Source organism: Corvus brachyrhynchos, unplaced genomic scaffold (assembly GCF_000691975.1).
Source record: "Corvus brachyrhynchos isolate BGI_N302 unplaced genomic scaffold, ASM69197v1 scaffold48, whole genome shotgun sequence".
NCBI lineage: Eukaryota > Metazoa > Chordata > Aves > Passeriformes > Corvidae > Corvus > Corvus brachyrhynchos.
In genome coordinates, this window is record NW_008240027.1 from 4,992,217 (window position 1) to 5,006,359 (window position 14,143).

General features: G+C 44.7%; 1 protein-coding gene across 20 annotated transcripts in view; it reads right to left on the bottom strand.

The window, feature by feature from the left end:
- Nucleotides 1–14,143, bottom strand: part of PTPRF (protein tyrosine phosphatase, receptor type F) — a 290,739-nt gene that overhangs the window by 101,791 nt on the left and 174,805 nt on the right. For all 20 annotated transcript variants that reach the window (XM_017743501.1, XM_017743496.1, XM_017743495.1 and 17 more), the window contains exon 5: nucleotides 5,693–5,881. In XM_017743501.1, coding sequence (XP_017598990.1) covers nucleotides 5,693–5,881 — 189 coding nt within the window. The remainder of the gene's footprint in view (nucleotides 1–5,692; nucleotides 5,882–14,143) is intronic.

Genomic DNA, 14,143 nt, shown 5'->3' on the forward strand with positions numbered 1-14,143 from the left:
GTTCCACAATTTTCAGAGTTAAGAAAAGCATCACCACAGTGTGTCACTTCCCATGGGAATGGTGCAATGACTTTGAACACAAGCCCAAGGGGCTGAAAACATTACTTCCTTATCTCTCATCTGGCTGAAATAGGGTTTGTTGCTCTGTCCTAGAACTGAGAAGATTTGCAGGAAATCTTTGTATCTACTCCCTGTAGAGGCTCAACCCTTTCTCTATTATGCAATTGTCTATACAGAGCTCTAGAAGCAACTGCATACTTGAAGCAGATTCCCTAAAATGTTAAATGTGGCCAGCTTATTTTTTCATTAGTTGAATTTCAATCCTTCTGAATGTACCCCAACCCTTGTGGGAGCAACACAGAGGCTTGCTGTATTTACTGTAGCCTTTGTTCCATGTCTCTCTCACCTTTGCAAAGCTAAGACATTCACTTTTCACTCAGAGGACACCATTACAGAGTGTGCACAAGGCTTTTCAGTTGGACCCCAGATTTCCTTATCCCGAAGGAACAAACAGAAGTTTCCCTTTATCCTTCACATCATATGATGATTCATCTCTGTCTGTTGTCCTTTTAGAGTGTGTCCCTCAAAGGGACCAAATCACAGTACACAGGCCACAGAGTGCCAACATAATAGAGTCCATCAAGTGAGGGAGGTGTCATCACTCAAATGGTTACTGAGGCCAACTTGTGCCCTGTGATCACCATGCCGCTTTATGCAAAGGGCACCCCAAGATCAAACTTCAAACCCAATTCCTTGTGTTTGAAAGGTTTGAAACATTTATAAGGAAGGAGAGTTTATTTCCTCTTTATGATTAACAGACACTGAGTAACACCCCATACATTCACCTCAGTCAGGAATAAATGCTGGCCCTGACATTCTCTGTGTACTGGAAGCACCTAGTCAGACACCCAAAGCAAGGAAAAACACAGGATGATACACTGGAAAACCACCTGGGGTTATTTGTGTCAGTATTTCCCAGTGTGGAGAAGTTCTGCTGGAGAAGGGACTTCACTCTGCTGACAAACTCATCACAGGCTTACCAACATACCACTTCCTTGTAGGAACCTAAACCACCAAAAAAACATTCCAAAGCAACATCAGCAGAGAAACCAAGGCTCGTGCTAGCTTCATGTGAGGACTGGGGCAGTACAACACTGAATCCCAGAGAACTCTGACAGTGCTTTTGGCTACTTCCTAGCTTTGGCTTAGGGGAAACTCCTTTCAAGACTGAAAGTACTACAGGAAAGACTATTTGCTACCAGATGCCACAGGGACTCTGAATGTATTCCACAACTGCTGTGTGCACCTCACACAGCAAGACCCAGGTGTGCAGTTTAGGCTCTTCCAGAAGACAAAACTTTAGCTGTCAACTGGCTGTTGTTGGCCACTATATTGCTTCAACTCTTTTCCAGTCAGTCCTTTCTGAGACAATATCCATCCTTGTGTGGGTTCCCTGATCCTTTTGGATAATACTACTTAATCTCCATTCTTTTAGGCTGTCCTTACATCTTGTACCAGGTCGATGCCTATCTGATGTCTGGACTCAAAGCTGTTCCTTGCTAGGAGCTGAACATCTGCTGGATGCTGACTGCTGGGTATTGCCAGTGAAGCAGGATATGGACATCATGGCCACTTCACTAGGATAAAGAGACACCACCTCTTTTTGCATGTTTGCTCTGTGCATGTTGGGTACTCCTTTTGTTTCCAAGCAAGTAATGCTTCTACTAATAGGATCAAGCCTAAATGAAAACAGTTGCTGGTAACTCTGAGAGCCCAAATGCAGCAAGGTGATATGGTGAGTCAGCTCCCACTGCTTCTTTGCTAGAAGCACCTTCACTTTTCCAGAGAGTGACTGAAGTCATCTGCAGAGTCCTCTCTAATACTTTACTTGCAGTTAATTGCCTGAAAGTCACACTAGGATCTAGGGCATGGTTCTGTAACTCAGTTAATTGAAAGTGATTAACAGAGAATGATACTTTTTGTAACACCAAGTTCTCTATTAGATGAAAGATAATGCTTTCTGAATTTCTGGAGTTTCCTTACATGGCAAAGATATATGTTAACAGTCAGAATAGCTATTTATTCTAACTTGACATTTTGTTCAGAAGTTTTCAGAAGAGAAAGGTGGAAGAGCAATTCTTCAGCTACGAAACTCACAGGAGACAATCAAGAGCTTTGAGAGTATGAATTCCAACTGAACTGCTTTTAAGTCCTCAGGAGCTTCTGATCCAAGAACTGTGAAGCATCAGCACAATCTGATCTATACTGAGAGAGTTTCCACCACATCATTAACTGATTTTAAAACATGATTAGAGGTGCAGCACTGATTGGCTGCCAGAACTCGTGTGTGTATCACCTGCAATACTACAATGCCTGGACAGTTTTAAAATCAGTTCAGCCAAACAAGTTTTAAATGTGTTAGCATGCTGGGGAGGTTTCCCAGCCCAGAGCTGGCCTTAGATCCTGTGTCACTGACTGAGAGGCAGTGAGTGAAGCTACACACCCCGGGGGGAGAACAGGGAGTTGTCCTGAGGCACTGCACTTGCAGAAAAGCAGCCTCTCTGCAAGAGGTGGGAAATACTAGCAAGATGAACATGGGAGAATTTTGCTACAACCAGCCTGAGTCAGAAACCTTGCTTTTGCCTTGATCTGTGATAACAGAGATGAAACCCTGTATCTATTTGTGTTCTCATCTCTATAGCTATTAGCCTAACATTTACTGGCAAAACTACCCAAGAATTGGACTTAAAATAGAATTAAGCTTTACTTGGGAAGAAAAACCTAAGTAAGGGTGAGAAAGAGTTACAAAAGCCCTCCAAATATAGAGTTATGCTGTCAGAAGGCATAATAGGAAAAACAAATATACACACATACAGGTATAATTACTAAATGAGGTAGAGTAGGATACAAGGCAGATTTATAAACTGCCCATTTGGTCCTGACAAAGACACCAATTTTCTGGGGTTAGAAAAGCCTAAGATGATGGCTTGGATGTCTTAAACCACAAACTCTAGTACCTGACAGAAGATGAACAGAACTCTAGAAACTGATGTTCAGAGCCCCCTGGGACACATGATCTGACTGCATGCAAGTTCAAAGACCTGCCTGAAGCCCCCAGAGCACTGCCAGCCCACATAACTCTGAGTGTCAGAAGAGAGCACCTTTTCCAAACATGCTGCTTCTTTACCTCTATTTATTCCATACTACGAGCCTGAAGAAACAAAATCATCCCTCAACCCCCTCTCTAAGTCAGACTCCAAAGCTGCTTTGACCTTCATGACCTGTATTTCATACATCTGAATATTAATATACAATGTACTCATTGAAGGTCGGACACTATATACACAGTATTGGGCTCACAATGTGCTGTAGCTATTTTAACTATATTGCATCTGTCTCGCTTTTATTGGGTTTTAATTAAATGAAATTAAATGAGCGTATATTTAGATTGAGATAGTATAAACTGACATTCATGCAGATATGCCAGGATGACTATAAGATATGATCTTAATGGAGCAGAGACTTTGCAAACTATTAAACTCTACCATATAATGAGGTATCTATTTGAATACTCTTTTCTTTGAAAAACAACTCTGCCCAACTACGGTACAGTGTTGGAGAGCTCAATTAGCACCTTGCCGAATGAATGGGAAACTGCCAAGCCGTCACATTGCTCATACAGGGTGCTGCAATCACCTAAAGTGGGACTCAGGCACTTCCAAGTGCAGGCCCTACTTTATGTCCACTACAAATACAGGAAAAAGCCACAAATGCAAGCAGGGGTTGAATCTCTGGCCCGTGAGAAACTGCAAGCTTCATGCTCCCCACTCCTGCCAGGGCGCAGCAGAGCCTTGGTGAATCTTGGCATCATATCACCAGATCCCTGAAAACAAAACTTCAAACTCGTATTTGGAAGTCTCTTGCACTGAACTGTAGAAACCTCCCATACTACATTAGAGAGCTAATCAATTTCTTCTGTGAGTCTGAGGATGTGTGCTGCTCATTGATTTCTAAAAGGTTCCCTTGACACCTCCCTTGGTAATTACTGTGTCTTCAGCAAGCAGCCAGCTCTAGAGTTTGAATCCCAGGTGAAATATTCAATTGAGACATTGCTCAAGAACAGCAAATAGGAATCAAAACTTGGACGCTATGACAGGCTTTACTAGTTTGTTTTTAAACTTTTTATCTCACCAAACTTGTGAAGCAGCTGGTGGAGAGGCAGCCAAGTGCCTGTAAAAAGGAGGCTGGAGAACGTACAGCAAGTGCATCAGAGGCTGCCTTGCTGCTCATTTATGGTAATTTCTGATGCTGATTTAGTCAGCTACAAAGTGAAACACATCCATGTGCACTTTCCTATTGCTGCTTCCTAAAGCTTCTCAGAATAACTAAACAAGTGTGATATTTTCTTCCAGCACAAACAGATCAAGATTAAACCATGTTGTGGGGGAGATATGTTAAAGGTCACTGGGAAATTTCATAAACTATAAATGCATTAGTATAATTAGCGTTCACTGGTACATCAAGGTGGGATCAGGAGTGTCAGGCTGGGTTCTATTTTTGCTGAGAGTGATGTCTCACTTACCCACTCCTCCAAGTACAAACCTACTTCTTATCATCCAAGCATCATCAGATGTATGCAGAAGGCTCCTGCTATGGGGAAATATTTCAAAATGTTCACCTTAGTAAGAAGAAGATGGTGATGCCCTGGCAGCAGCACTCATAACAAATGGCTTTTGAGTGCCCAGAAATAATCATGGCCAGGCAAGGCAGTCAGCCTCATATTTAAGCATGAGACCTCTCTAGACCAAAGTTGTTCCAGCTCTGGTCCCTTCTGTACTTTGTGTAGGGCACTGGGGGCTCTTTTCCCCAGACTAAAGCTGCTGTGTAGTTATGCTGTGCATTGTTAAACAGCCACTCTAATTCACACTGGGGAGCTCCACTTCATCAGTGAATAGAGCAACATTTTATTTTCTTTAATTCTCTAATGGGCCTTACAGTCCTGGGAGACTGAACAGTGCAGTAGAAAAACAAGAACTCCTTGCTAAAATGAGTGCATTCTTAGCCACCCCCAAGAAATCATCGTCTGTATTTCAAAAGCTAGTATTTGGCTTGCCAAACAAAAGAATCAACAAGAAATGGTGTATTTCAAAACTGTGTCCACCTTCCTCTGAAATCCACATAATTGCTGCTTTTTGGATTTTTCTTTATTCTTGTGGTGTCACACAGTAAGGACGGTAACGAGCTCAACGGAAAGCAGAGCACTGCCTTGAAGAGTCTGTATAAGGAGTAAAGGTGCATATGACCACTGATTGCAAAATCTCAACCAGTATCTCATTATCCTGATTTGCACTGTGCTCCTATTAACAAGTACCTGAGACCCACTGAGTTGGTAGTGAAATGTCTGAGCCTACCAAGGATTTGGGGCAATATCAAGATGGTCTACTGAAGAAGATATCCAGGTGATGTTCCAAAATGCATGCCCACTCTAATGTCTCCTTTTAACAAGCCACAATATCCTGCCAGAGGGGATCAGCTCCAAAAACTGGTTTTACATTGTAAAAGAAAGAAGCTCAGAGCAAATTGACATTTGGGTTTAGAATCGCGTTTCAGGGAGAAAATACTAGCAGCATGTAAAGAGAAAAGGGAGGAAGAGTGAGGAGGCTGGGAAGGCTTACTTGCTTTGCTACCTTACCCGAGCGGAGTTGCTTGATTCGCCCATTGCTGGTTGCAGTGTCGACGGGCAGGAAGTCCTTGAACCAGGAGATTTCGGGATCAGGGTTACCACTGGCAGCACAGAGCATTGTGGCTGTGCGGGCCTTTTCCACCACCTTCAGCTGCGGGCCCATGTCAATGGTTGGGAAGCCAGCTGGGAGGTGGTCCTCTGCAAGAGGAAAAACCACAGAAGGTTAAAGAGAAACACTCCAGCGTAGCAATGGGATACAGTTGCAGTGACAGCAGTGCCACCGTACAGCATCTGTGCCTCTGCTGGAAAACAGCAGCCTGACTTCCCTACTGAGAAGGTTATCAAGCCCTTAAAGCACATTAGGCTCTATAATGAGCATTCATTATACCAATAGAAGCTTCCACTAAATTTAACTCCATTTAAATCAATTACCTTGGGAAACCTGAATAATTTTCATTGATACATAAGTTCCATCCATTGTTGTTAATAATTCAGTAAAAGCAGGTATTTGACTTTTTGTGGGAGGACTGAGTTGAACATAACAGACAAACACAAAGCCAAATAGTTTGAGGCATCTTGAAAAACAACAGCTAAACAATAAAATCCCTCAGAAAGGTCCAGAGAGGCCCACTTAATTTTTTTTTTTTTGACTAGCAACATTCTGTCACACTGGTAGGATAGACTGTAAATTTCTTACTCATGCCTCCAAATCTGATTCTGAAGGCTTTTAGAAACTAATGAATGTAAAGCTAATGAGCCACACTCTGCTCATGAGCCGCCTCGCCAGGCTGTGCCGTGGCAAGCTCCTGGTGCATTTTCTGGGCTGCAGAGAGCAACAGAGGCATCTGAGAAACAGCCAGTGCATGCTCTGGCATGGCTTACTTCAATACTATGAAACAAAGCACTCCCTTAACTGCTAAAACCATTCATACGGCAGGTGGAAAAATAGTTAACTGGGTTTGCTGCTGCAGAGCACACTCAGGTAGGCTGGGTGGAATACATTAGGCAGCCTTCACTGATAAGCCAAGGCATGCTCCAACATCGTCATTCAATAGCAGCTGCAGAACTGAGCTCATTTATTCATTCTGTGGCAAGATGTACTGTACTCTGCTAAGCCTGAACTGCAATCAAAAGAACATACTTTCGCAGAAAAAAAGAACTTGAGGAACATTAAGAAGCTTTTAAAGCACCAGAAACTCAATTATTTTCAGTGTTTCTTTTTTCCCCGTTTTAAGGAACCTTAAGCAAACTTTGTCAAATCCGATTCTGCAAGGCTCCCAATTCACTGCAGTGTTTAAACAAACAATACCTTAGCACCTTCCCAAGTCCCAGAGGAGTCTGAACTTGCTGCAATCTGATTTTTCCTGCAACCACTGCTCATCTGGAACTGTACCCCTCACTCCTCACAGGAAGATACTAGCAATAGGTCACCTCAGGTGCTTCCTTCTACCTCTACTGCCACACCTGCAGCACGAACATGGCCTGTGGTAGCTAATCTTGCATATTTCTATCTAAGATCTCAAGAGAATTCCCAAGACCCTTAACTTGTTTGCAAATCAAGACTGTAGCACAAGGCAACATCTGCTGGAAACAAAAAAATGCCTGGGAATATCACTTAGATGAGAGTGACTATAAAGCATTCAAGGTTTTCTACAGGAAGAAATGTTCCTGATGTTTACTAAAAGCACAAACTGTATTTTGTCTCCCAGATTGACCTCCTGAGAAACCTCCCTCATCATGAGCAAACATAAATGGAATTTTTTTTTTTTAATGAAAGGTACTATGAAAACTAGTTCTTTTAAAATTTGCTCTCCATTGATTTTCAGAGACAAAAGGTACATAGAGCTTAACTGGAATGACACCAGCACCAGCATTCAATAGCAAGCAACAGAAGCACTCAATACTGAGCAACCACAATGTGTACTCCTACATGGCTGAAAAGAAACAAAAGAAGAGTATACACAAAAGTACAACATGGTATAGACTGAAAAGCAAAGGAAGATACATAGAAAAAATCAGTAAATAACGACAGTCCCTTGGATTAAGGCCCAGTTTGCCTATAGTGCAGCATCTTGCTATTTGGGGTATTGAAAACAGATGTTTACTCTGGGGAGGCTGAAACCCTGAAGTGATCTAATTTAATCACCATGATTACCATTGACAATCTTTTCTGGCTTGCACAAGATTTTACAAAGAATGCACAGAGCTAAGTATCACCTAGTTAACTTTGTCCAAAGTCTGTGTGGAAGCTTAGCACATAGCTAAAAGCAAACCTGAAACCAGCATTTGTGCAAGAAATCTCTTCCCATCTGCAATAATCCCTGTCCACAGACAGGGGAGAGACCAGAGAGTCCTTCACAGTGTCTGATCCACAGGTACACGACCGGTCTGCTGCACTGGAGTGACTGTTCAATCAAAATTAGCAGTTTGTGATGAGCCACAGACCAGTAGAAATTACACCATCTAACCTTGACTTCACTGAGTGCGACAGAGAGACATTGATTACAAACACCCAGTAGCAAAGCTGCCTCTGCTGTAGTAGAACTCTTGGCTCAGGACTTTCCTAGACTCCAAAGCTAAATACAGCACTGCACCCACACCATTCACCCCCTGCAAGACCAAGTCATTACAGAGCCCAGGTGACAACACTGGGCACTCATCAGCTGAGCAGAGGGCACAGGTTACCACCATGTGATGATCCTCAGTATTCACACCCCACGCCATACTGGACACAGACAAGCACAGCCAGCAATGCAAGGTTCATGCAGTGCACACTCTTTTCCCTCTTAACTACATACAAGCCCCAAAACTATTGTGGCAAATGACAGTAGTAGAGAAATGGTGCATCCTTCGTAGTCAGAGCCACAGCAGGTTCCCTGGGCTAGCACTGGTACTGGTACAGCCCAGTTTCCATGCATGCCTGGAGCTTGAAACCACCACAACTCCAGCAAGCAGTTCTGGCATGCCTGCATCTACCAAGCAAGGACTCGCTTGATCCCTTGTTAATCAAACACAGAGGCAGCACTGGTGTTTGAGCAGCAGTGTGCCTCCAGGAGGCTGCAGTCCCAGCTCACATCACTGTGTGATGAGATGCCTGGGAAATTTGACAGCTGCTCTCTGATGACACCTCAGACACCCAGAGGATGGAGTTCACTTGCTGTTAGTTCTGTGGTAGCTTCAGGGGACATGTACTGGGACCAAGGTCAGGGCACTAGCTCAAGGGGAAGACAATCACCTTCTCCAGAGGTGGTCCAAGGTGTACCTGTACCATCATGAAATGAGGAAGCTCAACCACTCCGGTTCTCCCCCGTATTGTGCGGCTCTGGCAGCCCCCCAAAACCCTCCTGGAAAAGAGCGGCTATGGAGAAAACCTGAGCTGGTCACACCGCAGAGCACAGCCCAGAACAAGCTCACGCTTGCCCTGTCAGCAGCACTCCTGTAGAGATAACGGGGCTTTGTTCCAGCCGGGCTTGGCGCTGCTGACTTCACCAGGACAGCGAGGGATGTGTCTGTGTTCAAACACTACAGGCGAGGACGATAGGAGTTCAGAGCTGTTCTTGCCGTGCCTTGCCCTCAGGCAAAAGTCTAATCTAGGTATAATTATGAGGCTCAGTCATGCCTCCGCTCCTTTCAGCCCTTGCTCGCTGCACTAACTTGCCTGCACATGGAGTTTGTCAGTAATAGCCAACCTCCTATTCCAGCCAGTATGAGGATACTCTTATTCGAGAAAATGAATTTGTCAGCACTTGGTTTTATTCGAGGATAGCCAGTGTGCCTTCAATGCACATTAGAACAGGCTATGAATCTGATTTCAAGTGTATACCATCAAAACCAGTTTTTATTTCTGGGTTTCAGGTACTTTCAGAAGGTAGGCATTAGGTTAGAGAAGGCAAAATCTAGGCACAAAAGGATTTTTTGGGGCACTGCAAGCTCTAACTGCCTCCATGGACTACAGCAGCAGTAGCAGAAATGACAGAGGAAAGTAGGAACAGAGGAGAGAGGCAGGAGGAAAGGAGAAGGAAACAAAAAGAGAGAAAAGAACAAACGAGTGGGTTTTGCAGTTACAAAGTGAAACTTGGAAAATCCACAGCCAGGCTGAGGTCTTGCTAGCAGCAGTCACCGAGGAGACAGGAATGTCCCTCTGGCATCTAGCATGACAGCATGGGCAGAGGATATCTCCTCTCACTTGACAGCTCCCTTTGCTAATCTTCTTTCTGAGGTGACAGAAATCTAACCCTTGCTCTCATGCAGCTCTTTTGTGCCACACATTTCTCATCTTTAAGGGAAAAGCTAAGGTAAGAAACCTTTCCCACAGCCCCAAACTGGAGCTGAGACCTCCTTTAGAGCAGCTACAATTACATGGCTTGTTCCCCAGCTCCCCAGAAAACTACCTTCCCTGAGGATGCTGCTGTGAGAGACATACCCCTCGGTGTGTCCTTATTTTCTGCATCACTCAAAATATCAAGTGATGATAAGGGACATAGAGGCAATTGCAATTTACGTCTTACAAGAAGCACGGATCAGCCCCAGCATGGAATGGAGTGTAGATAACAGCTGCTTGCAAAAAAGGCCTGCAGAGGAGTCTGTGGTGAGCACAGCTGTTGACAGCTGAATCCTGCAGGATTACCCCCAGGATTTTGCTGAAAACTTGTAATCTCTCACAGGACAGAAAAGTTGGAGGAGCTGAATATCAGATTGCTACCAGCACAAACATTGTACAGCACTCACTGGTCTTGCAGCCAAGCACTTGTGTTTTGGGGGGTCATATCCTGACTTGGCACCTGTAAAACCTTCCTACCACTGTGAATTTCCTCTGTGTCAATGTAGGAAATGGTATTTTAGAAATGATAGTGCAAACTGTAAACACGTTTATGGGAGTTATTTGTCACATTCTTCTTCCTACAAAAGCCAGGCCTGCTTACTATCACGAGTCCAATTGTTCCGACTGCTGAGGGAGAGCTAAAAAATGATACCAAATATAATTTGAAAAGAGGAAAAAGTAGCTTTTCTACACATTACTGCTACAGCTGCGAGGTTAAATCTCTTACAATCTATCAAAACCACTGCCCTACTGCAAGGGAGTGTTCTCAACTCCTTTCAAGTGAGATATTGGGCCTTATCCCCACACAGGGCTGGAAATGGCTTATCTGGGCCACTGGCTGCCACCAGCCTGCATCAGCTGAGGAACTTCCAGCCCAACATCAATTTTAGGGTCTCGGTAGGGATGATTAAAACACAAAGCTGCTTTGTTTTCAATTCTGCCAGCTATCTGAAACCACTCAGGAGTGTGTGGTGCTAGGGACAAGCCAGGAAATGGATTGAGGGCAGAGATCTCTCTGATAAATGTGTTTGACTGTGGTCAGCATTGCACAGGAGCAGGATACACATACCAAAAGCTATTTCACATGTTCCTTACCCATTTGGTGAGGCAGGCTGGGATCACACCCAGTTCACGTCACCAGGCCTGAACAGATCCTGCCCAGATGTAGTGGTTTGATGCACTGCAACACAGGATGTTGCAGGGATAACCCTTGTCTACTGACAGACTCATACTTGATGGATCAACGGAATTACTTTGCAAATTTTGCAAGCTTCCAGATCTCCCTTTGAGACACTGAAACGCATTAGCAAACGCAAAATTATCAGTGCAAGGACGATAGCCGGGTAGTCGGCAATATTAATGAATGAAAGACGCAAGCCAGGAACATTGTAAGCACACCACAAAGCAGGACATCTGTTTGCTGAATAAACAGCCCTGACTCCTTCAGCACAGGTTACACAGCACAGCTATTCAATTACTGCAAGACAATCAAAAGCAGTCGAGCAATCCAGCGGCCCAGAAGAACGGCATCACTTCACATGATAAGAAAACCCTGACATTGCTCTGTTCAGGTTCAACTGATGCTGCACAAAGAGCATTTTATCAGCCATTTTGAGGCAATGCTCTCTTTCTTCATCCTTCTTACACAAGTCCCTTAAGAGGTGAGCCACAAATATTATCCAAATTCATGGTCTCCAAAGGCTGCCCAGTGTTGGGCTACCGCCCATGAGGGGAGTGGCAGGCAGAGCGCATTCGTGCGGGCTGGCTGCTGGAGCCAAGCCTCATCCAGGCTAATGAATACCCTCCTCGACATTGGCACCACCTTTTAATTGCCTAAGGAAAAGGTGGGGCAGTGAAACCAACCTGTTTCAAAGGCAGCAATGTCGTAATTACTGGGTTAGTAAGTATAAAACAGTTTCTGGCAGGCAGAAAATACAGTCATCTATTGATGACAAGGCTTTTAATGACAAATCTGCTGGCTTTGTATGACATCATGCCAATGTGACATGCTGAAGCCATGTACTGAAAATAGGGAGAAGGGCACAGATGAATGGGTGGGTGTGGAAACAAGCTCCAGAAGCACTTCTCTGTTTCACGGTGTAACCACATGAATTACTGCACAAGAGCTTACAGTAAACAAAGTATTTGCTATCTCTTAGAAAGATCACAGCAGCAGCAAAACAGCTCACAAAAGAAGGAATCTGAGTCAGTTCAAAACAAAGAAAGTACTGTAAGGAAAATTAAAGAAAATACGAGACTAGACACGGCAGAAGAGGATAAACTGTCAAGCAGATTCCTGCTCCAGGGGCTCACAGCGTGGGAGCTCATGGGATCTGCTTGTTCCAGAGGTTATGAGTCCATAAAACACCCGATGGAGACAATGCTACCCTTCCAGTGCCAGAAGGGCGCTGTTGACATTGTCCTCTCATGTCTGGACGGCAATTATCTCCATTTACAAGCTACCAATACATTCTCAGTAGTGTAGGTGGCCATTCCCAAGCACCTGTTTATCTCGGAGAGGAGCAGGATGGCTTTGCAGAGGCAGGTGCTCCCAAGAGCAAGACAAAGCAGCACCTCCCAACTTGCTCTGATGAGGAATCAGGCTGTGCTCCTGCCAAGTCCCTGCACTGCTTCTCTCCATGCGCGGTGCTAAGGTAACGCACAGCCACTGCAGCAACCTGTCCCCTCCCAGGGCCGAGCACCCCTCATCTGCCATGCACTGGCACCCAGTGCTCCCTCCCCCCCGGGGGCAACCTTGGTGCACCAGGCTCGAGGGGGCACTGCATCCCAACGGGATGAAACAAATTGTTTCTCCCAGTCCTTAGATACGCTGTTGTCATCCAACCAGCCTTCCTTCAGGCCTCATGATGCCTCTTGACCTGCCACAAGGAACTGGCTAGGACAAAAGATGATGCCACAGATGCGTGAAATGACGAAACTTCCATTAGGAAATATGTCCTTTAAGAAGTACCGCAGCATGCCACTACCAAAGCCCTCCCTGGGTACACCAGACATGTTATCAGCCATAGCTACCTCTAAGCCTCTCATGGGATAACTAATCCAGTCCAGATTCAGGCTGGGACATAGAAAAGAGCCTCAGCTCTAGAGGCACTGATGAGGCAACACTTGTCTTTCTCCAGCATGGTCCTCCCTTACGCACAGCCCAAGGGAAGGCGTGAGAAAACCCCCTCTGGGGCAAGTTCCATCCACTACCATGGCCTTGCCCTCCTCTGATCCAGTGTCTTCAGAAGCACTGCCAGATCTTCTGAGACTAGTCACAGCTTCAGTGGTGAACAAGCAATTCCTCTCTCTTCTTCACAGACAACCTTGTGCTTGACAGAGGCGACACAAAGATGATTAACAGTTGCTGAAGCTGACCCAGAGCAGAAGTAAGTCACAAACCTGGCCAAATTAAAGGTATGCACCCACAACCCACTGCTACAGTTCTTAGTTTAGGGATCTTCTAGTAGTAACAACTTCAAGTAATAACAACTTCTGCCCTGTATTGTGTCAGTTGTGGAGTCTGCTGCCAACTAGGAGACCTCAACCCATCCTGGAAGAAAACAATTATTTACAGCTTGAGCAGATTAGATTGCAACAGTTAGAGGTGGCATTTATGAAATCCCTACTACCACAACATTCTTCTGTCAATCTGGCTACCTCTTCTGGCTTTCCATTCTGGTTTCCTCATAATGACAGTCACACCTGCAGCCTTGGTCCTAAACTCAAATTTTTCCAAGACTGAGACCAAATATATTTAAAAGAATTAAAAAACTCCAGAATGAGGATTATAGCAGAAGCTTCTCTGCTCAGGCTAAACAAACTCTATGCCACAGGGCAAAGGTTCTCCAAGCTGATGACACAGTCTCACAGAGTAGTGGGAAGTGTGAGACAAAGCCTTAGGATGTGAGGACCAGCCTGGACCTCCTGCTCTGAACCCGAGCCCACTACTCTGCCATAACTTTAAAGCAGCATCCACAAACAACTCAAAGCCAAAGACAGATCAAAACAAGCATTTTCCTGAGAGACCAGAGAAACTAGTTGCTCATGTTAGTGAAGTACTAAAAACAGCTTAGAGTGTATGGCACTGAGAGTCATTTAAAGGTTCGGTGTATAGCACAGCAAAAAAGTATATCAAG